Raw genomic sequence first — 27,783 nt, 5'->3', positions numbered from 1 at the left:
ACTCTGGTTTATTTAAAAATACAAATGTTCCCTTTATACCTCACATTCTAAAACTTCACCCATGTTTACCTATTTAGCATTTCAAACCTAGCTTCTCTTCTTACATCAAAGCCTTCAGACCAGCTGTCTTTAATTCAGTTAAGACGCACGCACAGGCCCATAGACATAGACCCCACTATTACTCTACTTTGCAATAAATTCCAATGACATTATGAAAATTATTATATCTTCCTGGCATGAATCTTTGGAATACTCTACTCCAGAGTATGTGGATCTGCCATCATTGAATGTATTTAAGAAATAGAAAGATTTTTTGGTTTCTCGGAATCAAGGGCTTTGGGGAGCAGGCAGGAAAGTGGAGTTCAAGATCAGCCATGATATTGAATGGCAGAGCAGGCTCAATGGGCGTCTGGTTTCCTCGTGCTCCTGTTTCTTATGTCATGTTCTTATGTTATGTTCTAAGTTTATGGGTTCAAGGGAATTCAAAAACCACCTACTGGTATGTAAAGTAAGAGGTTGGGTGGGGTGGGGCCTATTAGGGACAAGGGCGATGTATGCTTAGAGACACAGGGCAAGGCTAGAATACTTAATTAGTTCTTTGTATCGGTGTTTACTAATTGTGAAGATGGATGTTAATTTTTTTAATATTCTTTGAGAATGTGTGGTATTCTGTAAAGAAGGCTGCGTGTTTGTGTGTGTGTGTCCGTGATTAATTAAACTGGGGAAGATTAGTAAAGACAATTTGTCTGTGGAAACTGAAATGAAACTGAGATTGGCTGGGTGGTTAACAGTGAGGTTAAGTGTCTTGGGCTACAGGAAGATATAGATGGGATGGTCGAATGGGCAGATAAGTGGCAGATGGAATTTAACCCTGAAACGTGTGAGGTGATACACTTTGGAAGGAGTAATTTGACAAGGAAGTATTCAATGAATGGCATGACACTAGGAAGTTCTGAGGAACAAAGGGACCTTGGCGTGTGTGTCCATAGATCTCTGAAGGCAGAGGGGCATGTTAGTGTGGTGGAGAAAAAGGCATATGGGACACTTGCCTTTATCAATCGAGGCATAGATTACAAAATTAGGGAGGTCATGTTGGAGTTGTATGGAACTTTGGTGAGGCCACAGCTGGAGTACTGTGTGCAGTTCTGGTCGCCACATTATAGGAAGGATGTGATTGAACTGGAGGGGGTGCAGAGGAGATTCACCAGGATGTTGCCTGGGATGAAACATTTAAGTTATGAAGAGAGGTTTGATAGACTTGGGTTGTTTTCGTTGGAGCAGAGAAGACTGAGGGGTGACCTGATCGAGGTGTACAAGATTATGAGGGGCATGGACAGGGTGGATAGGGAGCAGCTGTTCCCCTTAGTTGAAGGGTCAGTCACAAGGGGCATAAGTTCAAGGTGAGGGGCAGGAGGTTTAGGAGGGATGTGAGGAAAAACCTTTTTACCCAGAGGGTGGTGACAGTCTGGAATGCATTGCCTGGGAAGGTGGTGGAGGTGGGTTGCCTCACATCCTTTAAAAAGTACCTGGATGAGCACTTGGCACGTCATAACATTCAAGGCTGTGGGCCAAGTGCTGGTAAATGGGATTAGGTAGGTAGGTAGGTAGGTCAGGTGTTTCTCACATGTCGGTGCAGACTCGATGGGCCGAAGGGCCTCTTCTGCACTGTGTGATTGTGATTCTGTAAAGATGTTAGAAGCATGCAAGCATGCATTTGTAATGAGAGGCTATAGTGAAGTTGGATTTAAAGTAAATAGATTGGGTTTGAAATTTGTATTATAAGATAAGTAGGGACTTTTCAACTATTGAATTTCAAAAGGGAGTCTAGATGTGACAAGGAACTTTTACAACTTACAATGGCTTCATAAGTAAACCAGGGAAGGTTATTAAATTTTATTTGGCCGGAAAGTGTAAACATTAGGGAAACATGAAAGATTTTTATATTTTGGAAAATTTGAGTTCAAAGAGGTGCTTAGGACAATAGAATCTAAGATGAAGGGGGAAAAGGATATTTAAGGAAGGATGGTGAGCTGAGTTGTGTGGCTGTATTGGCGAGGAGAATGTACAACGTGTACAGTCTTCCAACTGTTCTGCAGTCCACTAAAATGTTCATGTATTTGCAGTCTGTGTCGGCAGGAAGGGGAAAGCTCTTGGAGCTCTTGGAGGTCCTTTGATGCCTCTGCGTTGCTTGAGTGGGCAGATAAGCCAGGAGCCCAATCCCAGTCATATCAATGTGGCTGTGCCTGAACTGTCTCAGTTCCAGAGGAATAGTCACTTTATACAGGTTTCCCAAATGCGTGGTCACTTCCCTCCCTCACGCTACCCCCACCCCAAAGGCTTGTGCACTATATTCAACGGTAGGGTTGCCCTTGGCCCCCTCTCCACCACCAGTCGCCTCAACAGCAGGACTGCCCTTAACCCCGACCTCCCCCCGCAACGCTCCTGAAGCTTGAAGTCCAACAGGTGACGCTGGCGAACACTGCACAAAGTTGCTGTGTACTCGCCTCCGGGTTCCCCTCAAAGTGCAGGCCGCCGAGTGCACGCCTTCTACGTGCTGTTGTGAAACACGTCGGCGTGCTTTCCTGCCAATGTGGAAGAGCGATCCAGCGGTGGAGGGGGGTGTGGGGACGATTCCTGCGGGCTGGCCTGATAGTGACATGCTGATGTATTACAATGAGGTTCCCAATATCCGATGGTGGGAAACGCGGCCCGCCATCAGCGGGCTGAGCAGACGATCGCAAACCGGTTTCCTGCTATTGTAAAACTGATTGTGCCATATTGTCCGCTCACACCACCAATCACACCCGACGACAGAGGGCAAGGAAAATTCCGCCCTAGGGAACATAAATTTATGGTTTTGAGGAAGCGGTGCAGGGGGGGATGCCGGGAAGATCTTTTTTTACATAGCAAGTGGTAATGACCTGGAACTTGCTGCCTACAAGGATGGTCAATGTGGAGACTATGATTTCAAAAGGAAATTCGATGGGTCCTTGAGGGAAATAAACTTGCAGGACTAGGGGACTCGAGCAGGGGAATGAGACTGATTGGATCGCTAAGGGGCCGAATGGCCTCCTGCCGTGCCGTAATGACTCTCTGACATAATTTAGGCTAGCACTTCAGCGCAGCACTGAGGAAGCACTGCATTGCCGGAGGTGCTGTCTTTCACATGAAGCATCAAGCTGAGGCCCTATTTGCCCCCTCAGATAGATGTAAGAGAGTCCATAGCATTAGTCAAAGAAGACCAGGGGAGTTCTCCCCAACATCCTGGCCAATTTTTATCCCTCAACCAACATCGCTAAAGCAAACTATCTGGTATTTAACTCGTGCAATTTGTCCCACAAACGGCAAACAGATGACGATACTTCAAAAGTACTTGATTTGCTGTAAAGTGCTTTGGGGCATCCTGAGATCATGAAAGGTGCTGTATAAATGCAAGTCTTTTTCCATAAATTTATGGGGAAAGAAAGTATTTTTAAATTAATTCACGGGATGTGGGTGTCGTTGGCTAGGCCAGCATTCATTGCCCATCGCTAATTGCCCTTGAGAAGGTGGTGGTGAGTTGCCGCCTTGAACTGCTGTAGCCCATGTGATGTAGGCTCACCCGCATGTTGTTAGGAAGGGAGTTCCAGAATTTTGATCCAGCAACAGTGAAGGAACGGTGATATATTTCCAAGTCAGGATGGTGAGTGGATTGGAGGAAAACTTCCAAGTGGTGCTGCCCTTGCCTTTCCAAGAAAAAGGGGTGTAATGAAATCAAACAGGACTATCCAGTAATTCTTGAGTTGTGGTTATGTTGAATAAGACAGGATTTCATCTCACCATGTTATCATGCAGAATAGTTCGAGCTACTGATGGGCAGCAGGTACCATACAGTCCTAAGAATAAGGTAAGGTGGGAGAAAATCTTTTGGGTGACTAACAAAGCTATAAATGTTAGCATTGGACACAGGTATGTCAATATTCTGACCATTGGTTTGAGGATGTCTTTACCTGTACAGTGTTAAGTAATAAACAGTTTATTTTTTCCTTTGAAAAGAGCTCCAGGGGAGTACTCATTCAAAATACTACCTCTCACCATCCTTTTGAAAGAAGAAAGTGGCAAATTTACTCGTAACTTATAAAATATCTGTCTATAGCTATTAATTTATGTGCCACTACATAAACCCTCAGGTGCTATCCTGCCATCCTAGGCTGCTTCAACGATGTCAGTTCTGTGACTGCACTGTATATCTGGGAGTTGGCTGCATTACAAATAGCCCAATGAAACTTCAGCAAAATTAGCATTTTCAGAAAAAACATGAAATTAATTTGCTAATGTTATTTTCCTCTAGTGAAGGGAGATATCATGAAACTATGCTCTTCCTTCCTCGCGCACCCCCCCCCCCCCCCAAAAAAAAGACTTCCCATCGCTTCTAATATTAGAAAATAGGAAGAATGAGGCAGAAAGCGGATAACTGGCCATTGTTTATGTCAAGTTAACAGTCATACGTTTCAAGATAGTCTCCTCTGCCCTGGAAATTCAATCAAGACTGATTTGACCTTTTAAGTTCTTATGAATTACCTTTCAGCACACAGTATATCTGTTTAAGCTCTTAATTTCTTGCCTCTTTTTTGTGGGATTCATCAATTAAACAGTACAATTTTCACTAATTACCCTGAGCACTATATTTAATTTGTGCAAAAATTCACCAAAGCAGAGAATGTTGAAATATCATTACTAACTCAAAGTATGCTGAAGGCTCAAATCCACTGAGAATCACCTGATTTCTTGGTGCATGAAATAACTGTTTTCTCACAATCAGGTCATTATGCTGCTTAATTTTTTTTTTTAATTCCGTCTTGGAATATTGGTGTCACTGGCAAAGCTGACATTTGTTGCCCATTCTTAGTCTGCTTTGATCAGCTGGTCATCATCTTAGTACAACTGAGTGGCTTGCTAGACCACTTCCGAGACAGTTGGGAGTCACAGGTAAACTAGACCATGTAAGGTCGACAGATTTCCTTCGTTAAAAGGCATTAGTGAATCCATTGTGATTTTATGTCAATCCCGCAGCTTCAGGGTCTCTTCTGCTGATCCCAGTATTTTACTTGCACCTTTTGAAAATTGAATTCAAATTCTCAACTTGGCGTGGTGGGATTGAACTCATGTCCTTTGGATGAGCCCAGGTCTCTGGATTACTCATCTAGTGGAACATAATCACTACAATAGCTTTAAAGAGAGACAATTTAAAGCAGTGATATTCATATTATAGCCCAGCAGGCACATTTCTCTCTTATGTGTATCCTACTGCCCATGTGTCTCAAAACCTGTGTTTGCAGCCTGCTTGGCTCTGTTATTACCAAAGCTGCAGTTTCATGTTCTTCAGCAAGTGGAAACTACTGGAGGAAGAGAAATACATGTACATTCATACCATGAATTACTTGTGAGTGGAGGTAAACACAACAGCTGCTCTGCACCAGTAACACTCCACAAATAGGAATGAGATGCTAATCTGATTTTGATGTGATTAACCAGGGATGAATATAGGCCAGGACACTGGAAGAGGTCTGTGCTGCTCTTTGAATACATGGCTCCTTAATGCCAATCTGCACAGGCAGGCAGGAATTTGATGTGAATTTAATGTGTTCCAAAGTTTGACATCTCTGAAATGGCAATGTTTCCTCAGTACTAAGTGACTAAACAAGTGGACTAGAACTAGGGGACACAGTTTAAAAATAAGATGTCTCCCATTTAAGATGGAGATGAGATTTTTTTTTTTCTGAGGGTCAAGAATCTTTGGAACTCTCTTCCCCAGAGAGCAGTGGAGGCTGGGTCATTGAATATTTTTAAGGCAGAGGCAGATAGATTCTTGGCTAACAAAGGAGCCAGATGTTATCAAGGGTAGGTGGAATATGGAGTTGAGGCCACAGTCAGGTCAGCCATGATTTTATTAAATAGTGGAGCAGGCTCGAGGGGCTGAATGGCATACCCATGCTCCTAATTTGTACGTTCTTATGTATGCAGTACCTCGATTATAAACTCAACTCTTGATGCGGGTTTGAAGCTGCGTACCTTTTGACCAATAGGTCAAGAACTGCAAGCAGCTGAGCTAATTGATAAAATAAAAATAGCTGGAGAATGTGTCAGGATACAATATTGTCCCAGCAGCAAGGTGAGAATCTACCTTATGCTGCCTTTCCTGATACTTTGGGACTTAACCATACAACCTACTGATCCAGCATGAATGCTTACAAACTGATCCATAACAACAGCAGGCCTTAGGAGTCCACTAAAATGCTATTTATTTTAACATTTTATAGCAAATGTATTTATTTTGCTATGCTACCTATTATTTTAGAAAGTGATTTTTTTTTTTCTTCAACATAAGGTATGCCACAGACTATCAAATCCCATATCAGTCAGTAGGATGTCTTACTAATCCAACCTTCAGGGAACCATCCTTTACTTACTTTTCCCAGCTCTCCAGCGTGCGATCAAGTGTAAGCATTATCCGAGTATTCTGTAGCATGGAAATTAGAAGCCAACAAGTTCTGTGCCTTTAGATAGACATATTTGATGTAAAGGTTAAATCAACTAATCATATGAAGAGTATGCCTTCTTAAAAATCATGTTGGTGATAACTTCCAATTGTTGTACTGAGGCAGATAAAATAAGTTCTAGGTTTGATCTGAAGCTGGATAATAGTAGGAGCACTACATTAGCCCTCAGCAGCTTAAGGCTAAGGAGAAAAATCAGTCAGGGTTGTCGAATGAAGATGAGATCAAACTCTGCTGTGATGTCTTTAAATGCCGAATAACCTGTTGACACTCGCTCTGTGTGCTAGCAAATTGTTGTAACTGAGGTCCCAGAGAACTGTCAACACCCACTGGATCTGTTTCCTGAGGAGCAGGCTTGAGGGGCCAGATGTCCTACTGCTCCTAATGTGTATATATGTTTGTAAATATATAGCAATCTGTTTAAGAAGCAGGCAGTTTTTCAGCTCACTCCTCTATTCTCAGAATGCAATTAATATTTCGGCACAGTACATTTGGATCTAGTAAATAAGAGATAAGAGGAGGCTCAAGTGGAGCATTAACCAGGAATGGACTAGTTGGGCTGAATGTCCTGTTTCTGTGCTGTGTACCCTATGTAACCCCATGTAAAATAATATAGTCCACCATCAGGGTAATTCTGTACTCAAATTTGAGATCATTTGATTAAAATCAGCTCCTAGTTCCTTATGATAGAATAAGACCCATGAAGTCGCAACCTTATAGCACTTTATCACTTTTGCTTAGGGGCTTCTAAGCAATAGTAATTTAAGGAATTTAAAGTAAAGCTGCTTAAATTTACTAGACTTGTGTGGTGCTGCTCACATATGGTCTGAAAGAAAGAACTTACATTCCATACCATCTTTCATGACCTCTAACATCAAAAACAACTTTACAGTCAATGAAGTGCTTTGTGTAGGATACATGATTGTGCACAAGGTCCCATGAACAACAGTTAAATAAATGACTAAATCATGTGTTTTTCTGAAGGTTGAGGGAAAAATTCCAGTTGATGGTACTTGCCACAAGATGTACCATTTCAGCAGTCTATTGGCTTGCCTGTTAACTTCAGGCTTCCTTTCTGGCTTCCAAGGATTTGTTTCATGTTAAGGCTATAAATCACATCATGAGCAGGATCCATGTGACATGAACTACTAGTCTAAATGTCTGCAGAAAAATTCTTTATAGCACAAAACTCAAAAATTTCTTGTCACTCACAGGTTGACAGCAACTAGCTTGACAGCAAGCTCAAGTTTTAGTGAGGCTAACCTCAGGCAGAACCAATCGCCCAGCAATTTGTAGCTGTACGCATTTCCTAGGATAGCTTTACAATGCCACAAATTGCATCTTGAATTCGATCTCCATCAAGTAATGGATCCTCTGGGGATGGTCAGTGATTTCCCTAGGTTTTACTTTTTTATGTTATTAATTACAACCTTAAATACTTACAGGAACCATGAAAACAACTCTCCTGTTGGAAAGCTGCATATTCACTCTTTTTCTTTCTCCCCTAGCCCTATATTTATCTCGACAAAAGGACTGTTTCTAATGTTTAGTTAACTGTTTAGCAATTTCCTTCTAACTGAACTTGATGGTTGAGATGAAAAGTTTCGACTTTGTAATTAAACTAAATTTAAAGAAAAACAAAAACAGTTCAATGAATACGTTGCCTTGAGGTCTCAAAATTCCATTCATTTGTCAATTTGAGATAAGAAAATTATGGAAATGTCATTTGTGCCTTGGTTCCAATATGTTATTTCTTTTCACTTGTGTTTTTTTCTATCAAATAAATATTTTACTCATCATGACCGGGAAAAGAACTTTTGCCCCTTTTTTTGAATCAATCGTAGGAGATGTAGAGTAATGCTCCCTTTACATCTTCATCAATGCTGCATGACCCCGATTCAGTTAAGGCAGCAGTGGAACAAGCTCCTATCACTGTGGCCTTTAAGTGGCAGCACACATTTGGTTGCAATTCACGTTGAATTGCCAGTGTTTATGTGCTGTTTGTTTGATTGGCCCCTCATTCCTACTGAGATTAAGGTTAAGGCTTCTTGAACTTTGGACTCTCAAAACCATTAGAGGAGAATTCGGTTCCACCAGTCTGGGATCTATTCAAATTCAGCTTCCCAAAAACTGAACACAAAACTGCTAGAAACATTCAGTTTTGTGCTTTTTTTTTATTCATTCACAGGATGTGGGCTTCGCTGGCTGGGCCAGCATTTATTGCCCATTCCTACTTGCCCTTGAGAAGGTGGTGGTGAGCTGCCTTCTTGAACCGCTGCAGCCGCTGTGGCATAGGTACACCCGCAGTGCTGTTGAACTTGTGCTTCATGAGTATTTATTTGAGATGATTTAATTATTAATTTCCTGTCCTAACATACTCTAAATATGTGTACAGCATTTCTGGCAATGCAGTCAGGAGAAACAAGCAGTGTTATTTGATGCCTACATTTCAGAGCACAACAGATTTATTTTCTGAGTTGTTACAGTAAATTGTTCAAACTCATTTTAACTACTAAATTCTTGATACTTGCTTGTCCAGCTAAAGCGCAGTCTAAAATTTGGTGCCCAAACAGAAGATAATGTGATCCTTACCAAAAATATTCTGGAAATGTTCCCCAAGGGCAGAACATAGCCTTACTCATAGGTTAGGCTGAATTCAGCTATGGGTAAGAAAGCTCCCAGGCTTAATCTTCATGTATACTGCATGTTCTGACTCTAGTCAGTTGTAACACTAGAGTTGGACAGGCAATGCTTCCACTCTATTATCCAGTGAATACTTGTATGTTGTGTGAAGACAGACACAATCTGTCTAGGCAACAGGATGAATACTTTGGCAGTTTGCTGAAGACTAGCCAGCACTTTCCAACAAGTTTGCACCTGAGGAGTAAATTAAATGGGGCAGAAAGGGAGCTCAAGAGTTACACTCCATAAACAGAGTATCCAAAATATACCTTAAAATTATTATTCCTTTTGATGAATCTGATACAGTCTGAATTGCCCCCATGGCAAAGTGATCAGTATTTGTCTAAGTTAAAATCATTTGATTTGACAGGAATATGCAGGTTGCATTAGTGTATATCATGCGTCATGTAGCACAAATGGTATTTTTGGCTTCCAGCCTCCAGATCCATTTAAATGATTTTCTGATATGAATCGGATTTGACAAAATGATGGCTTACAGTACAGGGTTTAATTTGATCTTTTAAATGCAGTTATTATGATCTACTTAGAATTAATTGTGATCGATCAGTTTTCAGTTGATAATTTCTGCTCTCCTCCTCCCCTCTCATACCCCATGCAAAACAGAAATATTCTAGTGGTTTATTTATTTCAGTATCTATTGAAATGACCTGCACAGTTAACATTTTCTCTTTATTTCCTTTAGACTCAATGTTATCTCTCTCTGATATCAGTGACGACAGTGATCTGGTAAAAAGAAAAATGAGAATGTTTTCCTGCTTGTTCAGATTCCTATCCCGTAATCTTGAACCTTTCAGTAATGCTGGGAAATCCTATTTTTGGCTAACAGCATTGAAGTAGAAAATGAAAATATTAAGCGTCAAATATTCTATATACATAACCTGTCTTAACTTATTTATTTTGCAAAGAAAATATAATTGTGGACAGCAAATACAAAGCCCAGTTCAATTATGTTTTCCACTTCTGCACAATTTCCCAGCCAGCACAAACTCACTGACCTGAATGGCCCCCTCTTCTGTATCATTCTGTGATTCACTTCAATGGGTGAAAATTTTCAGGCTGGTGAACAAAAGAGCAAATGTCCTATCCTAGAAGTCCCTCAAGTTTGTTTAGATCCCACATTCTCAATCCTGGTCTGTAGTCCTCTGGCAATGCAGCTTCAATCTGATCTTCCATCCCTCAGTTTAAGTACTTTTGGTAAAGGTTCGTGAGATGTTGCACCGTCGCAACCATTTGCTCTACCCTCAGTTAATACTTGTGTTCTATTGTTGGCATCAAGTATTTCTGATTGGTGCAAAGAAGTAAAGAATGCAAGGTGGGTATGTAGTTTATAACTTAATGGGAAAATATAATTAAAGAGAAATCCATGTTCTATAAAATTTGGGAAATCAATAAAAGTTAAATCTTTTTAACTGAAATGTTAACCATGTTTGGCCATTTTTGTTTTGAGTTGGAAAAGGATTGCAGATAGCATTTCTTTTACAATTTTTAAAAAGACTGGCAAAACATTAAGGGTATTCAAGTTTGTATATTTAGTACCAAAACTTAATGCCAATAGAACCAAAGTGGCACCATCTGAGCAGATAATTTTCTGCAGGCATAAACAAGAAAAAATGTTTTCAGGGATAGCGGTTTTAGTTACAGGATTAGGTTGGAAAGGCTATGGATGTTCTCCTTTAAGCAAAGGAGATTGAGTGGAGATTTGATAGAAGTTCCCACAAGGATGGTGGAAGTGGGCACAAGCAATGACTTCACAAGGAAATTGGATGGGTACCTGAAGGAAATAAACTTGCAGGGCTACAGGAATTGAGCGGGGGAGTGGGATTGATTGGATTGCTCCACAGGGAGCCAACATGAACATGATGGGCCAAATGGCGGCCTGTGCCATAAGTAACTCTATTTACTGAAAGAGTTCTTGAACCAATAGGAGTGATTTTCAACTCTGCCTGAGTAGTAATCTGGCCTTTTACAGAATCTGTTCATTGATTTGAACAAAATGGAAACCTGGCGAGTTCCATTCTGCCAGGTTACTGCCCAGGCAAGCAAGTTCAAATTACCCGCAATGCCTTCTGAAAATACAATTCTTGATTTTAAATGAAGTAAGTAGTTATAGGTAAATGGTAAACAAGTATTGAGATGTTTGGCACTTTTGCTAATATGTGTTTCCAATTTCGACTCTCAGTGGAAGGTGGGAGGGTCTGGAATATAGAACTACATTGCCAGAGGATTGGGAATTGGTTGCGTGCCCAGCCTTGGCTGAATGATCAAGTGTGACATTAAAAGAAGGGAGAGCATTATTTTTATACTGCTAAGATAAGCAAAGGAAACAACTTGCTATATTGAGATCAGCTAGCCCCTGTTAAGTTTCTATTCTTTTTCTTCCAGCCCTAAATATCACCAGTTTCGAGAGACTGCCTATAAGTAACTTGGCTCCCTTTAAAATAACTTTTTTTAAAAATATTTGTTCCTGGGATGTGGGCGTTACTGGCTAGGCCAGCATTTAGTGCTCATCCTTAGTTGCCTTGTTCAGAAGGCATTTAAGAGTCAACCACATTGCTATGTGCCGCATTTAGGCCAGACAAGTTGAAGACACCAGATTTCCTTCCCTAAAGAACATTAGTGAACCAGATGGGTTTTTATGACAATTGGCAATGGTTTCGTGGTCATCATCAGACTTTTAATTCCAGATTTTTATTAAATACAAATTTCACCATCTACTGATGTGGGATTTGAGCCCTGTGTCTCTGGAATGCTAGTCCAGTGACAATACCACTATGCCACCACCTGCCTAATAAGTGAAAGCTAATATAAGAGTTCAGTCAATAGAAACCACTTGGTCACACCCAAGGATGTTTATTCTAAAATTAGGTTCAATATATTGTAGAGTTAATTCCACCATTAACCATATGCCCCCTGATTTTCCACCCTCTTCTAAGAATGTTGTCTCTTGCTGGAATACAACTGCACAGACACCAGGAACTCTTCAATACTTTACTAGCATTGCTGGGCATTGTCTGTGGGGAGTGCAATCCTCTGCTTATCTGAGATGCACTTGCAGGCACTTCCCAGCAGAAATCACTAGAAGGCAATAAGTGAGAATCCTAGGCCTTTTTTTTCCCTCCTCCACTGAGACCAGTTGCATCCTGCTGGTGTCCACAATATAACAACTTAAATTCCAATTTGTGCAAATGTAAGTGAAGGAGATGGATATAGTTTGCTAAGTACTCTCGTAATTCTTAAATGAAAGTCTTGCCTGTAATTTTAAGCAGTTAATTAACTGACTTGCATACTACCAGTTCCATTGCTATTGTTTGTGGCCTTACCCCAAGGGCAGTTTCCACCCACTTCGATAAAACTTTTATAAAGATGACAGGTTCAATGTTTGACTATCCTGACTCTATGACATTCAGCAAATTCTTCCCAGCTTTACTGTAATTTGGTTTGTTCCTCCTACTTGCATTGTTCCTAATACCTCGTTCAATCCCTTGAGTGCTAACAGTGAATTCCTGCCACAAAACCTTGGGGCTGAAGGACAAAGTTTGCTTTTTGCTGTATTAGAACAGGCTCTGCATCTTTGGAAAAACTAAAGGGAATAGATTTGCAACTTGTTTTTCTTCCTCAACTCTTGAGTACAGCAGTTGGATTAATTGAAGAAGCCCTAAAATGACATGAAAATGGTACTCTGGAATTAAGGTTATAGTAAATGAACCAATATAAAAAGGCTTAAAAGTTTCTTGTCTGTAACTGCCAGTTACTACCCATTACTAATGACAGACCTGCAACCTCCAGTGGTTTACCCTACCCACTGCCAGACATTTAATTACCAATGTTAGTGAATATAGACAGCCCAAGTTAAACAAGCCTGAGTCTATAATAGTATGACAGGTGTATTTCACATCTCACTGGCATGTAATGAAAATTTCACACTCCTGCCATGACACTTCAGTAAAATTTCAGTGGTGGCTCTTCCTCTGAAGCCATTGGGAGGCATTTGGCCTGATGAGAGGAATCCGATGAGTCAATCACTGCAGTGAGATAAGCTTCTGATAATTTGAATAGTTGCATTGCTGACTTCAAGAAATTCTGCATGTCATTGTCAGATGGTTTGTCATCAGTTTCCCCATTCTTCCTTCCCTGCTGCCAAATTCAGTGGCGCTCACACACACGAGCATTAATGATTTTATTGGTCTTCTGTGAAAGTGTCATTGTCATTTTTCTGGTTTAAATATCAAGGCAGTCCTGCATCAAGGTGAAGGTAATTAATTATATAACTTAAGTGATAATGTTATATTGGTTTCCATTTTTTTAAACTTCTCACTGAGGTAAGATTCCACATGGGGAATGGGGGAGTCAGAAATAGCTGGCTACAGTATCTCAACAAATGGGCAATGTCCATGTGTAACTCAAAACAGTAAAAGTGTCGTCAAAATATTTGACTCTCGGGAGCGCCTAAACTAAGGCTATCCTTCTCATCTTCCTATCATCCTGTTAACCCTTCTTGTTTCAATTGGGATAGCAGGACTCATAGACTACTTCATGACCACTGTACGTAGTAAGCCTTCCACAGAAACGCAGCTCTCCAAGCTAGGTTTAATATGGAGAAATCCATGATTGGAAACTTGAATCCCAAGCTCTGTCAAGTATGTCCCTCGTACCTAGTCAATTGCTGCTGTAATTTCTGTGAGACTAGGTGGCATCTTATAGCCTGTCCTGTCCTTCCCCTTTACCTGAGGTGCAATATTCGATCACCATGAACTAGTAGTAATGTCACAAACTTACCACATTTGTCTCGATGAACTCAATAATTTATTTTTCTAAACTGTGAAACAATCCAGCATTGCCCATCAGTATTTCAGCCTGTCCGGGTGAAAATGCCTCTGTGATGATTAAATGTGAAGAATAAGATGATGAAAATAGAGTTTACACAAAATCCAGAGCTTTTGAGTGTAATATGTATGACATTATTTGACTATCTTCCTTTGGTTTTACTTGGCATTGTGTTTTTATCAGTTTTGTTCTTCAAATCGAGGCTGGTGAGATGTTTATCCAAAATGACATGTTGTGCATTTGTGTGGTTTCACTAATCTTTTAAAATTCATATTGTTCCACCTCCCCTCTCCCTTTCTGTTTCCTGTACTTCCAGCATGCTTTACTGACAGTGACTCTTAATATTTGACAATGCCTGCATGTTATTTTAATGATATTAAGCATAGACATTATCATAAATCTCCATTGACTTTGGCAGAAGATAACCATTAACTTGACAGGCCTACTCAGTGAAAGGAATAATTTCATCTCTAGGCTTTTCCCAAATGTGAAACTGTCTTCAAGCAAGCGATGGTGACAAAAAGTGCACCAACTCTTAAACAAACAGCACTAATTAAATTGCTGCCATTCCATGCGCAATTACATACGAAGATTGGAGTGAAGCAGGTCAATGTGTATCTGATGTGACTGCCCAAATGTTTAAATGCACTGGTTGGCATGGTAACATTATGATGTATTGCATGTAAATATAATTACCCATTTTAACTTATAGTAATCAATAACAATGAGTTGTCATTTTGGCCAAGTCTAAGCTGTAATCTTTTGATCACCAGTTGTCATTTTACAGTTGTCCGTACTGTCACTGAGTTCTAATTTTTCTGTCCTAGAATCACATCTGAAATATTGGAAACTTCATAGATTCAGGAGTCTGATCTCCATTTGCTAAAACTGCCAAGTATTATGTTGCAATATAATAGGAAGACTGATGCACTTTGTTTTCTCTCTTTCCCCAGCTAATCGAAGAGGCAATGCTATGACTTCTATTCTAGCCAAAGAACTTACGAAGGACGATGCCATCGGTCAGACCGTAAGTAAGAAGCAGAAAGTAAATAATGAAGCCAACGATGTCACCACACCAATGGAACAAGATGAAATGCTGGAGGGCATTCTTACACGCTCCAGTTGAACCCATAGGAGTGTATCTGGATTTTAAAATCCTGTGCCATAAATCCATTTTTTTTTTTCGGTTTGATGCTTTTTTTATAATCTGAATGTGTTACAGTTGGATTTTTTTGGACTAATTTTATCTCACCTGAAAATGGTGACACTAGCCTGACTGCGTACAGGTGACTACTTGTATATTTGAATGGGGGCAGGGTGGCTCATATTTCAACATATAATACTGTTCTCTGATATCAATTTTTGGCAATGCTGCAGTGCAGATGTTGTCTCACGTAGGTGGCCCTCTCCTATTTTGGGTGCCTTTGCTTATTTTTCTTAAATTTTAAACATATCTGTCGATTTCCATCTTTGATGGGTTTTATTTCTAACTCACAAATTGGTGAGATTAAAAGAAACTTGTTTGCACATCAGCCTCATAGGCCACTTAAAATAAATTAGTAGGTGTTTCTATTCACATTCATTCTTAATAGTATTGTAAACTGTTTTATTGGAGGTGGAAGAATGGGCATTCTTACTGTACCATAGATCATACATGTGACAAAGTATACAGCACAAGAACTGACTCGAGATATTGATAACGTTATTACAGCATTGAAGCAGGCAATTCAGCCCTTCGAGCCCATGTTACACATCTCAGTGCACAGTACTGATGAAACACAAGTACCATGTAGATTTAGTGTATAAAAACAAAGTAATAATTTTTATGTGCTATAAAGCTAAAGGATTCAAAAATATTAATGGTGGTCAATATGTTATACAGTTGGAGAGGGAGAAATCTGGCCAGTTTTAGCAACTTTCAAAAATATACCAGAACGTCACCATTTTTAATATTATTCCTTCTTCACTATTCCCTTCCTTTTACTCTCTCCTTCCCTCCCCACGGAAACTTTGGCGCATTGGGACTAGAGGCTCACAAGTCAGAATTTTTTCTATTGCTTGTTTTTTGAGCTGCTCAAAACTGCTGATCCACACCTTATAAAAGTAGTTCCCACTATGCTCAATATCACAAGTTGGAACTGTCACTATTAAAGGAGGAAAGGATAATTAATTAGCCAATGCTGAAATGCCAGACAGTATATTGAAATTTATGGTTAAATCATTTTTACTTATTTTGAACCCATTACTGAATTAGTATGGACAAACTTTACATGATTCCTGTCACTCAGTTCACATGTCATTTCATTAGTGCTCTAAGCACTTTTCTGGATCATTCCTTACAGACTATTTTTCTCCAGATTCCATTTCCAAATCACATTTAATGTCTTTTGATGGAATCCTAAAGAGTAATATTCTCATGCCCCAGATGTGCTGGCCATGCATCTATGATCATCCTTCAACAGCACCATTGCGGGGGGGGAAAAAACTTCAATAACAAATAAGTTTTTTTGCCAAATTGAGAGATTTTTTTTTGCCTGTGGAAAATATTCCCCCTTTAATATTTTCGCCAGTTTGAAGAGTTTCATATAAGCAGTGTTATGTATATTAAAGGGTTGTCTACACATATTGGTGTGCAACTTTAATACACCATCTGGTATTAAGTTATAACCACAAAGGTTCACCTGATCTGCCTGAGAAGATGTCATGTCCCTTCTAGGTCCATCTAATTAAGTTTCCTTCCACTAACAACATGTTAAATCCACACTGCAAGACAGGAAATGAAGAAAGAATTCAAAACAAAGCTCTGCTTCTGTTTCATAACTTGAAGTGAGAGATGAAATGAGAACTGGAGGAAAATACCCTCAGAGATGCCTTCCATTATTTAACTAAAATAATACACCATTGGAGTGTAATTGAGTATGTGCTAATTTAAAACTTTCCCAATTAGGACTCTTTTTGTAAAACCCTGATTAAGTGAATGTATGATCATAATGAGTGTTCAACTACTAATTTATTTTGGGTGGCTCTGATGTACTAATTCAGGTGACGTACTGCTGTATTTATTAAGGATTGAACCCTGTTGAGACCGTTAGCTGCATTAAGTGATGGGAGTTGGCTTCGGGTTCATAGGATTTTACTACTGTATGTGTAGGCAAACTCTGGAGTATGCGTTGGACCTTTTCAGCTGCCCTTGCAATTTGTAACTGCTGTGCTAGCTATTTTCTTGGTTGTTTGGAGATTTTTTTCCATTAAGTGGCATTCCTTAAGTTTTGAAAATATCCCATGATTGTGGTGCAACTTCACATCACTTGGTCAAGCAAGTTTTACCACCGACAAGCAAAGCGGCACTTTACAAGTGAAATTCCTACAGAATTTATATTTTAAAAAATAAAAAAGTATGTGTTTGGCTAGCAGAATCTTCCTGTAGTTCAAAGCATTATGTGCACTTGAGGTGTTAGACCAAGTAAAAACATTGATTTGCAACAAATGCCCGCTGATCCTTGACCTCCACCGGTGCCTGATTAACTCTCCTCCCCGCCTCACCCCACCCCTTCTCAATTATTTGCTGCCTTCCAAATTTCAGCTGGATCAAGCAACTGAAATCCTTTCAACAGTGTAAACCTGTCTGCACTTGTTTATAGAAATTCCTTTCAGTTCAGAAACCTGTATTTGTGCAAGTTTATGACTATTCATAGATTTGAAACATTCTTCGAGTAATTTTTAAGAGAGTCCTAAAGAGTGTTCTGTTTCATACGATAACAGAAAAGTAACCTAAAAGCTAATTTTATGTCAGCCCTGACTGGGGCTGTGCGTCAAATCAGATAGGTTTCTCTACTTGTCACTTTTAGCTTGATTTACAATCCAAGTACCATAATTTTCCATTAAAAGCCAGTTTCTGAGTAATAAGAAATCACTTGCCCTGGCAACAATGTGCGGTGATATCCAGGACACCACCTGGGATCAGGTGCAACTGGACTTTCCTCCCTTTCTCTCAGATCAGCTCTGTATGCCAAGTGATTCTGTTTAAACAAAGAACATTCATCGCCCTGCAAAGCAATTACAGTCGAAACACCTTGGATATTGTCCATTGATTCTTTTTCATAATATTCTTACTGTTTAATGCATGACTGACTGGTACTTAAGCATTTATTAGGTTGGATATAATGTAGCAGTTATGGGTTAATGGGGTGTGGTGAACCAGGTATTGTTAGTATTTTACCATACATTTTGCCTTTCCTTTTATTGGCCTTCCTCTACCTGTTCATTAATACCTGCCACCACCACCCCCTTTCTGCTGATAGTGAGCTTTTCAATAGTAAATACTGTAATCAAGCACATTCACGCATGGAACCCTGGTTCTATAAAGTTCAATGCATGTACTGGATCTTGGGCATGTTTTGTCTTTAGATCTGAGGGAAATGTTTTTGCAACCAGCAACCCAGTATAATTATCACAGATGCGACCAGTACACCAATTTTTATGGTAGCTAGATTCATAGAGCTTTGGCATAATTATGTGCAAATGGTAGTACACTGACTTTAGAAAGGACCTGAGTCCTTAGGGACAGGCATTTTTGGAGCGAGGGATGGACATTTTTGGGGTGAGGGACGGTGATTTTTTTGAATGCGAGTCACACAAGAGAGCAATTCCTTCCACTCTGAAAGGCGCTGTCACACAGTGGGTTACAGTTCTCTGTGTGCTGGCAGACCTTTCGTCACCTTACCCAAGTGGTTATTCTTTTACACACGAGGCTAGGCAGTGAATGACTGCCAGCCAATCACCCCTGGAGAGCATCACTACCGAGCCAATTACCTAAAGTCTCTGACTACTGAATACAGGATACTCCAGAGTTATTTTAAAAAGCTGCACTGAGTAAAATAAAAGTCCTGCTGGAATAATTCATGAATTTGTACTGTAAATATGGCTATGGTTGACTTAAGTTATTGAAATTGCCAGAATTCCCCCTGAAACTAAAGATACTTTTAAGCACTTTGAGGACACTGATGAGGTAATCATAAAGAACGGTAATATAGGATTCACCTAATTGAACATATCGAAATATCAGAAGCACACATTTTTGGGGAGGGGGCTTCAAACATCTTTTTAATAATACTGAGTGTTGCTTTATGGAATTTCAGAGAAATGTGTGTTCCATTTATATCTGAATCTTGTAGGTTTACACATTTAATTACTGTAGACCTGTACATTAATTTAAATTGTGGGTCATTTCAAATCATGGTTAGGGTACCAGGAAAGAGCGGTGCCAGGACTAGAATTATTTCTTTTCACTTACGAATATTTAAAGGCTGCAATAGAAAATACTGGAAAGTTGTAAATTGTTTTTTTTATTTTCTGTGTATTTCATTTATATATATTATCTTGATTATACCTTTTTTGCATTTCTGTTTGGGAACGTGCCAACGTTAGTAAAGGTTGCTGGTCAGCTGATTTTGAATCTCTCTTGCCCTCTGTACTTGCATCCTGTTTATTGCAATATTTTAAATAGAGGATCCCACAGTAACATCTATTGTTTTCCTGGTCTTGGCCTTTTCTGAAATGCTGGGGCCATGAATCAGGAAACAGGACCCCTGTAGAATGAGTGTATGCTTCTAGGAAAATGACCAGATTGATGGTTTTTCTTGACACCATAATCATATGCTTCAGATTATAGATTTGAGAGTAGTTTTGCAAAAAATGCACCAAGTGACCTTGACCCATGTAACTCACCAGCGTTGAGAGGAGCAGAGCTCCTGAGTTGTACTACCTTATACTAAAACTCTTAGTTTCTCTCCCCAGCCATTTTCCCTGCTGTTTCATTCATTTTTTAACAAATAAAAACAGTATGCAATAAAGAACTATTATATATTTTCAGAGGTATGGGGTGATTACTGTGTAAGGGACATAGTGGTGGCTGAATGAAGTGGTGATGTGTGCTGCTTCAGAAGCATTTTCTGGAAGTCACTGCTGGAATGAAGCTCTACCACAGCAAAAATGTATATTTTACAATATTATACAGTTGGATGCCATCAAAACTGCCTGTTAATATCCATATTTTGCAAGTAGGTCCAATTCAAAAGCCAATCCAACAGCTTTACCAGGCACCATGTAACACAAGAGTGTAAGTAAAGCGTTTTCTCTATGCTTCCTCTAATACTTGCCCAGGGGTAACATGCCAAGATTGATATTCATTCAGTGTTGTGTTACTCAGGGACTTTTTTAAGCATTGTCAAACCACTGTTTTTTTTAATTAAAGGAATACATCCACTTTACTTACCCTTTGCAGTCAGAAGATTGTCTTAGTAGAGGAGTGGGTGTGAGGAAATTTCCAGAACGTTATGCTGTTTTCATCAGTAATAGGGATAGTTCATTTTTATTTTAGCTTAACAATGTCACTGGTGCTGTAAGGGCTAAATGAGTATTAGTTGTCCTTAGCAATGTCAGTGAAACTGTAAGATACACAAGAATCAGCATCACTTCCGCCTGTTCTCTTTCTTAAAACCACTTGAATGTGATGGAAATTCATATTCAGAATGCTTGGAGTAAAAAAATAATTAAGGGCCTGAGGTATTTACATCTTGTGACTATTTAATCGGATACAGTAAGTCATTTCATCTCACTTCACAGTGCAGGCACCGAGAATCTAAATGAGCCAAAGCTGAGACTTTGGTTGCTGGGATTATTGTGAAAATAATGAAAAATAAAGTAAAATGTTTTTTCCAAGAATTTTGTTTTTTCACTGAAATTTGTTTCATGCTTTGAAATCTAATTATTATCAGATTTCTGATTTGAATTGTAAATAAAAAGTATTTTATCAAACTGTATTGCTTTGAGTCTTTTTTTGATCATTGGCATCTTGCTGCTATTATCATCAGGTTTTGAACTGCTTTTGCACTGTTCTCCAGTACAGCTGACTCTAAGATACTATCACAGAACTACCCCCTTCTCTACTCCTGCAAGGTTCCAACATTCCCACACACATTTCCTGTACTTTTGGTTGTTGCCATGATATCAATGAGGTTTACTCTCAATATTACACTTCAGAAGTAACTTTTGACTACAGAACACTTTGGGACATCCCAAGGACATGAATGAAGCTACTTAAATACAAATTCTCTACTTTTTCTTAAAAGCATAGGAGATCCTCAAAGCAGTCTTGGACATCATGGTAATAAGACCCATGTTAAAAGTAGATTCAAGGTGGCCACTTTTCTAAAGGTCATTGAGCATAGCAGTTCCAATTGATTTGCAACAATATACTTATTGAGAATAGCAAAACCATCACTGAACAAATCTGTTCAGTGCTGACAGGGCTTAGTACAAGTAGAATCCAGCACCAATTGCTTCACTGAAATGTTCCCTTTGACCTTCTGCAGCTCTTTTAATCTTGCTTGTGGCTTGTTAATTCTACCCTTTCATCCACCGGTTCTGTACTTGTCAGCATTAACAAACCTGCTTTTATTACTGTTCCTTCTCAACATTTTCAAAAACATCAATCATGCTGATGTCTCCCCTCCTGGCCTAGAGCATATCCTGAATAAGACCGTAACATAAGAAATAGGAGCAGGAATAGATCACATAGCCCATCGAGCCTGCTCTGCGATTCAATACCATCATGGCCGATCTTGGGTTTCAACTCAATTTTTCCACCCTTAATTCGCTGAGACACCAAAAATTTGTCTATCCCAGCCTTAAATGTTTTCAGCAATGCAGCAGCCAATGGAGGTAGAGAATTCCAAAGATTCACAACCCTTTGAGTGAGGTAATTTCTCTACACCTTTGTCCTAAATGATTGGTCCCTTATCCTGCAACTGTGCCCCCGTGTTTTAGATTCCCCGACCAGTGGAAACAATCTCTCATTATCCACCCTATCAACCCCCTTAGAATTTTGTAGGTTTCAATGAGATTGCCTCTCATTCTTCTGACTCCAGAGACTATAAGTCCAATTTACTCAGCCTCTCATCATAGGACAACTCCCTCACCCTAGGTACCAATTTAGTGATCCTCTGCTGTACTGCCTCCAATGCAAGTATATTGTTTCTTAAATGTGAAGACCAAAACTGCGCACACTATTCCAGGGGCAAACTCGCAAATACCCTATACAACTGTAGCAAAACGTCTTTATTCTTGTACTCCAATCTCCTTGCAGTAAAGGCCAGCATGTCATTTTGCCTTCCTTATTGCTTGCAGGGGAGGCACTGGCACAGTGGTATTGTCACTGGACTGGTAATCCAAAGACTCAGGACCCAGGTTCGGATCCCACCACAGCAGACAAAAATCTGGAATTAAAAGTCTAAAGATGACCATGAAACAATTGTCATAAAAACCCATCTGGTCCACGAATGTCCTCTAGGGAAGGGCACATATCACATGGTCACATGCCTAGGTCTGACTCCAGATCTGCAGTAATCTGGTTGACTATTAAATGCCCTCTGAAGTGGCCTAGCAAACCACGCAGTTGCATCAGTCAATAAAAAGGAATGAAAATGGACGGATCACCCAGCATCGACCTATGCACCAGAAATGTTGACCCTTCAAAGCCTTGGGCATCCATGAGACGCTCCCAATTTTGGCACATGCAACAATCTGACATAGTCATACTCATGAAATCATACCTTACAGATCATGTCCCAGACACCACCATCACCATCCCTTGGTAGATCCTGTCCCAGCGACCCAGCAGAGGTGGCACGTGGTGTTCAATTGGGAGGGAGTTGCTCTGGGAGTCCTCAACATTGACCCTGGCCACCGTGAGGTCTCATGGCTTAAGGTCAAACGTGGGCAAGGAAACCTCCTGCTGATTACCATTGCCCTTGCCTCAGCTGTTGAACACCACTTGGAGGAAGCACTGAGGGTGTCAAGGGCGCAGGATGTACTCTGGTTGGGAGACTTCAATGCCCACCACCAATCATGGCTCGGTAGCACCACTACTGACCGAGCTGGCTGAGTACTAAAGGATATAACTGCTAGACTGGGTCTGCGGCAGGTAGTGAGGGAAACAACAAGAGGGAAAACGTACTTAACCTCATCCTCACCAACCCGCCTGCCGCAGATGCATCTGTCCATGACAGTATCGGTAGGAATGACCACCGCACAGTCCTTGTGGAGACAAAGTCCCTTCTTCACATTGAGGATACCCTCCATCGTATAGAGTGGCACTATCACTGTGCTAAATGGAGTAGATTTCGAACAGATCTAGCACCTCAAGACTGGGCATCCATGAGGTGCTGTGGGCCATCAGCAGCAGCAGAATTGTACTCAACCACAATCTGCTGCCTCATGGCCCCGCATATTCCCCACTCTCCCATTATCACCAAGCCAGGGGATCAACCTTGGTTCAATGAAGAGTGCAGGAGCAGCACCAGGCATACAGACAAACACATCTGTAGAAAGTGTCACCAGCTGCACAAGCTTGAGCTCTGGGTTTCTGAACTTGAGCGGTGGCTGGAGTCACTGTTGTGCATCCACAAGACAGAGGACGATGTGGATAACACACTTAGGGTGGTGGTCACACCGCAGGTCAGAAGTGTACAACCAGAGAGGGAATGGGTGAATGCCAGACTGTCTAAGAGAACCAGGCAGGTAGTGCAGGAGTCTCCTGAGTCTATCCTGCTTGCTAATCGGTTTTTCATTTGGATGCTGATGGTTCCTCGGGAGTGCAGCCGGAGACTAGCCTGTGGCACCACAGGCAGTTCAGCTGTGCAGGGAGGGAAGAAGAAGAATGGAAGGGCTATAGTGATAAGGGATTCCATAGTTGGGATCAGACGGGCGTTTCTGCGGCAGTAAACGAGACCCCAAGATGGTGTGTTGCCTCCGTGGTGCCAGATCCAAGGATGTCATGGAACGGCTGCAGGACATCCTTCGGGGGGGAGGGGGATCAGCCAGAAGTTGTGGTCCACATTGGTACCAGCGACACAGGTAGGAAGAGGGATGAGGTCCTGAAAGCAGATTTCAGGGAATTAGGAAGGAAATTAAGAATCAGGACCTCAAGAGCAGTAACCTCAGGATTACTCCCAGTGCCACGTGCTAGCGAGCATTGGAATAGGAGGATTGATCGATTTAAATGCGTGGCTGGAGAATTGGCGTAAGAGGGAGGGCATCAGATTTCTGAGGCATTGGGATAGGTTCTGGGGCAGGTGGGACCTGTACAAGCTGGACGGGTTACATTTTGACAGGGCTGGGACTGATATACTCGCAGGGAGATTTGCTAGTGCTGTTGGGGTGGGTTCAAGCTAGCTTGTCAGAGGGGTGGCCCAAATTGGAAGGAAGTAAAGTTGGTAACAGGGAGTAGTAGTGAGACTAGAAGGCAGGAGAAACAAAGCAGAGCATTGAGTATGCTTCAAATGAGGAATGATGTCAAAAAGATAAAGTTATGGGCACTCTACCTGAATGTGTGCAGCATTCGCAATAAGGCAGATAATCTAAAGGCATAAATAAAGGTAAATGAGTATGATCTAATTGCCATTATGGAAACATGGCTGCATGATGACCAAGACTGGGAACTGAATATTCACGGATATTCAATGTTTAGGAAGGACAGACAAGAAGGGAAAGGAGGTAGAGTTGTGCTGATAATAAGGGATGAGCCCAATATATTAGGGAGGATCTCAGATCAGAAGAACAATGTGTGGAATCTGTTTGGGTGGAGCTAAGAAACAGCAAAGACCAGCAAACATAGGTTGGAGTTGTTTGTAGGCCACTAAACAGTAATGGTAATGTGGGGCATGGTATTAATCAGGGGATGAGAGAAGCATGTAGCATGGGCAATACAGTAATCATGGGCGACTTCAATCTGCATATAGACTGGGTAAACCAATTCAGCACTAATGCTATGGAAGACAAGTTTCTGGAGTGAGTTATGGGTGGTTTTCTAGAGCTGTATGTTGAGGGGCTAATTAGAGGATAGACTATTTTAGATCTAGTATTATGTAATGAAAAAGGGCTAATTAGTAATTTTTTGTAAAAGAGCCTTTAGGGATGAGTGAACATAAGGTGATATAAATTTACTTTATGTTTGATAGTGAGGTAAAGAGAAAAAAACACAGCAATCTCCCTGAGGCACAGCTGCCTCAGGGAGATTAAGTTGACATTAAAATAATTAAATAAAGCATTTAAAAAGTTATCTAAGCATGTCCCCTCGTGTGACACAAGCACATAAGATGGGACATGTTTTTATATTTCGGGAAGTGTATTTATTTATTTAATAAAACTATCAGGAAAGTTTTCTTCTGCCATTGGATGCGGTTTCCTGAAAAACGCGAAGGTCATTTGGGCTCTTTACCTGCCCGCCAGGTTGGATGGGCAGCGCTGTTAATTGGCTTAATTAGTTTCCTAATGGCCTTAACGGGCCTTTGACAATTCGGCGGGAGCACAGCCGCCTCCGGTGCGCGCCCACCAAACTAAAAATCGAAATGACACACAGTGACGTCAGGATGCACAACCTCATCTTGCGTCATTTTGCGCACTGGTGTGTCGGGCCTGCCCCTGCACACTGACAGCAATATTCTGACCTTTGTGTCTGTTTTCACTGAGGAAGATACAGGAAATCTCCCAGATTTAGGGATCGAAGGGATTAGGGAGAATGTGGAGTTGAAGGAAATTAATGTAAGTAAGAAGGTTGTATTGGAGAAATTAAGGGGACTGAAGGTTGATGAGTCCCCGGGACCTGATATTCTGCATCCCAGAGTATTGACAGAGGTTGCTATAAAGGTACTGGATCCTTTAGTAATCATTTTCCAAAATTCTATAGATCCTGGAATGGTTCCTGAAGATTGAAAAGTAGCAAATGTCACTCCGCTATATATGAAGGGAGGGAGAGAGAAAACAGGGAACTGCAGACCTGTTAGCCTTACATCTGTAGTGGGGAAAATGCTAGAATCTATAAGGGTTGTGATAAATGGATACTTGGGTAATCATGATCTGATTGGGCATAGTCAGCATGGATTTGTGAATGGGAAATCGTGTGTGATGAGCTTGTTGCCGTTTTTTGAGGACGCTACTGGCAAAATTGATAAAGGAGAGTCGATGGACGTAGTATACTTGGATTTTCAGAAGGTTTTCGATAATGTCCCCCACAGGAGGTTGATTAGCAAAATAAAAGCACATGGGATGGGGGCAATATACTGGCCTGGATTAAGGATTGGTTAACAGACAGAAAACAGAGAGTAGGAATAAATGAGTCATTCTCACATTGACAGGCTGTGACTAGTGGGGCACTGCAAGGATCAGTACATGGGCTCCAGCTGTTCACAATATATATCAATGATTTGGATGTGGGGACCAAATGTAATATTTCCAAGTTCACAGATGATACAAAGCTAGGCGGGAATGTATGTTGTGAGGAAGATGTAAAGCAGCTACAGGAGGATTTGGACATATTTAGTGAGTGGGCAAGAACATGGCAAATGGAATATAAGGTGGAAAAATGTGAGGTTATCCACTTTGGTAGAAGGAACAGATGTGCAGGGTATTTCCTAAATGGTAAAAGATTAGAAAGTGTAGATGTACAAAGGGACCTGGGTGTCCTTGTCCATAAGCCACTGAAGGCTAACATGCAGGTGCAGCAAACTGTTAGGAAGGCTAATGGCATTTGGCCTTTATCGCAAGAGGATTGAGTTCAGAAGTTGTCTTACTTCAATTGTATAGAAGCTTGGTTAGGCTGCACCTGGAGTACTATGTGCAGTTTTGGTCCCCTTACCTCAGAAAGGATATTATTGCCATAGTGGGGGTGCAACGAAGGTTCACCAGGCTTGTTCCGGGGATGGTGGACTGTCTTATGAAGTGAGATTGGGGAAACTGGACTTGTATTCTCTAGAGTTTCGAAGAATGAAAGGTGATCTCATTGAAACCTACAAAACACCTAAAGGAATAGACAGGGTTGATGCAGGTAAGATGTTTCCCCTGGCTGGAGAGTCTAGAACCAGGGGACAAAATTTCAAAATAAGGGGGAAGCCACTTAGGACGGAAATGAGGAGAAATTCCTTTACTCAGTGGGCTATGAATGTTTGGAAATCTCTACCCCAGAGGGCCATGGGAGCTCAGTCATTGAGTATGTTTAAGGTAGAGATTGATAGATCTCTAATTAACAATAATGTAAAAGGGTTATGGGGATAGTGTGGGTAAAAGGCATTAAAGTGTTTGATCAGCCATGATCATATTGAATGGCAGAGCAGGCTCGATGGGCTGAATGGCCTTCTCCTGTTCCTATGTTCCTACCTAAAAATGAGGTGTCAACCTGGTGAAGCTACAACACACAACTACTTGCATGCCAAGCAGCATAAGCAGTAAGTGACAGAGCAAAGCGATTCCACAACCAACGGATCAGAGTTAAGCTCTGCAGTCCTGCCATATCCAGTTGTGAATGGTGGTGGACAATTTGATGGGGGAGCCCAGCACAGCAGTGCAAAAGATAATGCTGAAGCATTCGCAACAATCTTCAGCTGTGCCGAGTTGGATGAACCATCTCAGCCTCTTTCAGAGGTCCCCAGCAACACAGACATCAGTCTTCAGCCAATTCAATTCACTCCACGTGACATTAAGAAACGCAGATGGCAATGGATCTTGCAAAGGCTATGGCCCCTGACAATACTCCAGCAACTGTACTGAAGACTTGTTCTCTAGTACTTGCCCCTATCCAAGCTGTTCCCGTACAATAACAACACTGGCATCTTCCTGGCAATGTGGAAAATTGCCCAGGTATATCCTGTACACAAAAAGCAGGACA

At 40.9% G+C, this 27,783-nt stretch overlaps 1 protein-coding gene across 1 annotated transcript in view; it reads left to right on the top strand.

Moving 5' to 3' along the window:
- diaph1 (diaphanous related formin 1) overlaps window positions 1–20,879 on the top strand; it is a 348,897-nt gene extending 328,018 nt beyond the window's left edge. The window contains exon 28 of the mRNA XM_078551232.1: window positions 15,017–20,879. Within this exon, the coding sequence (XP_078407358.1) occupies window positions 15,017–15,189 (173 nt within the window). The 3' untranslated portion in view covers window positions 15,190–20,879. The remainder of the gene's footprint in view (window positions 1–15,016) is intronic.
- The last annotated feature ends 6,904 nt before the right edge of the window (window positions 20,880–27,783 follow it).

This window comes from Cetorhinus maximus, chromosome 10 (assembly GCF_964194155.1).
Source record: "Cetorhinus maximus chromosome 10, sCetMax3.hap1.1, whole genome shotgun sequence".
Taxonomy (NCBI): Eukaryota; Metazoa; Chordata; class Chondrichthyes; order Lamniformes; family Cetorhinidae; genus Cetorhinus; species Cetorhinus maximus.
Note: the sequence above shows the minus strand (reverse complement) of the source record. Positions and strands in the feature narration are given on the sequence as shown.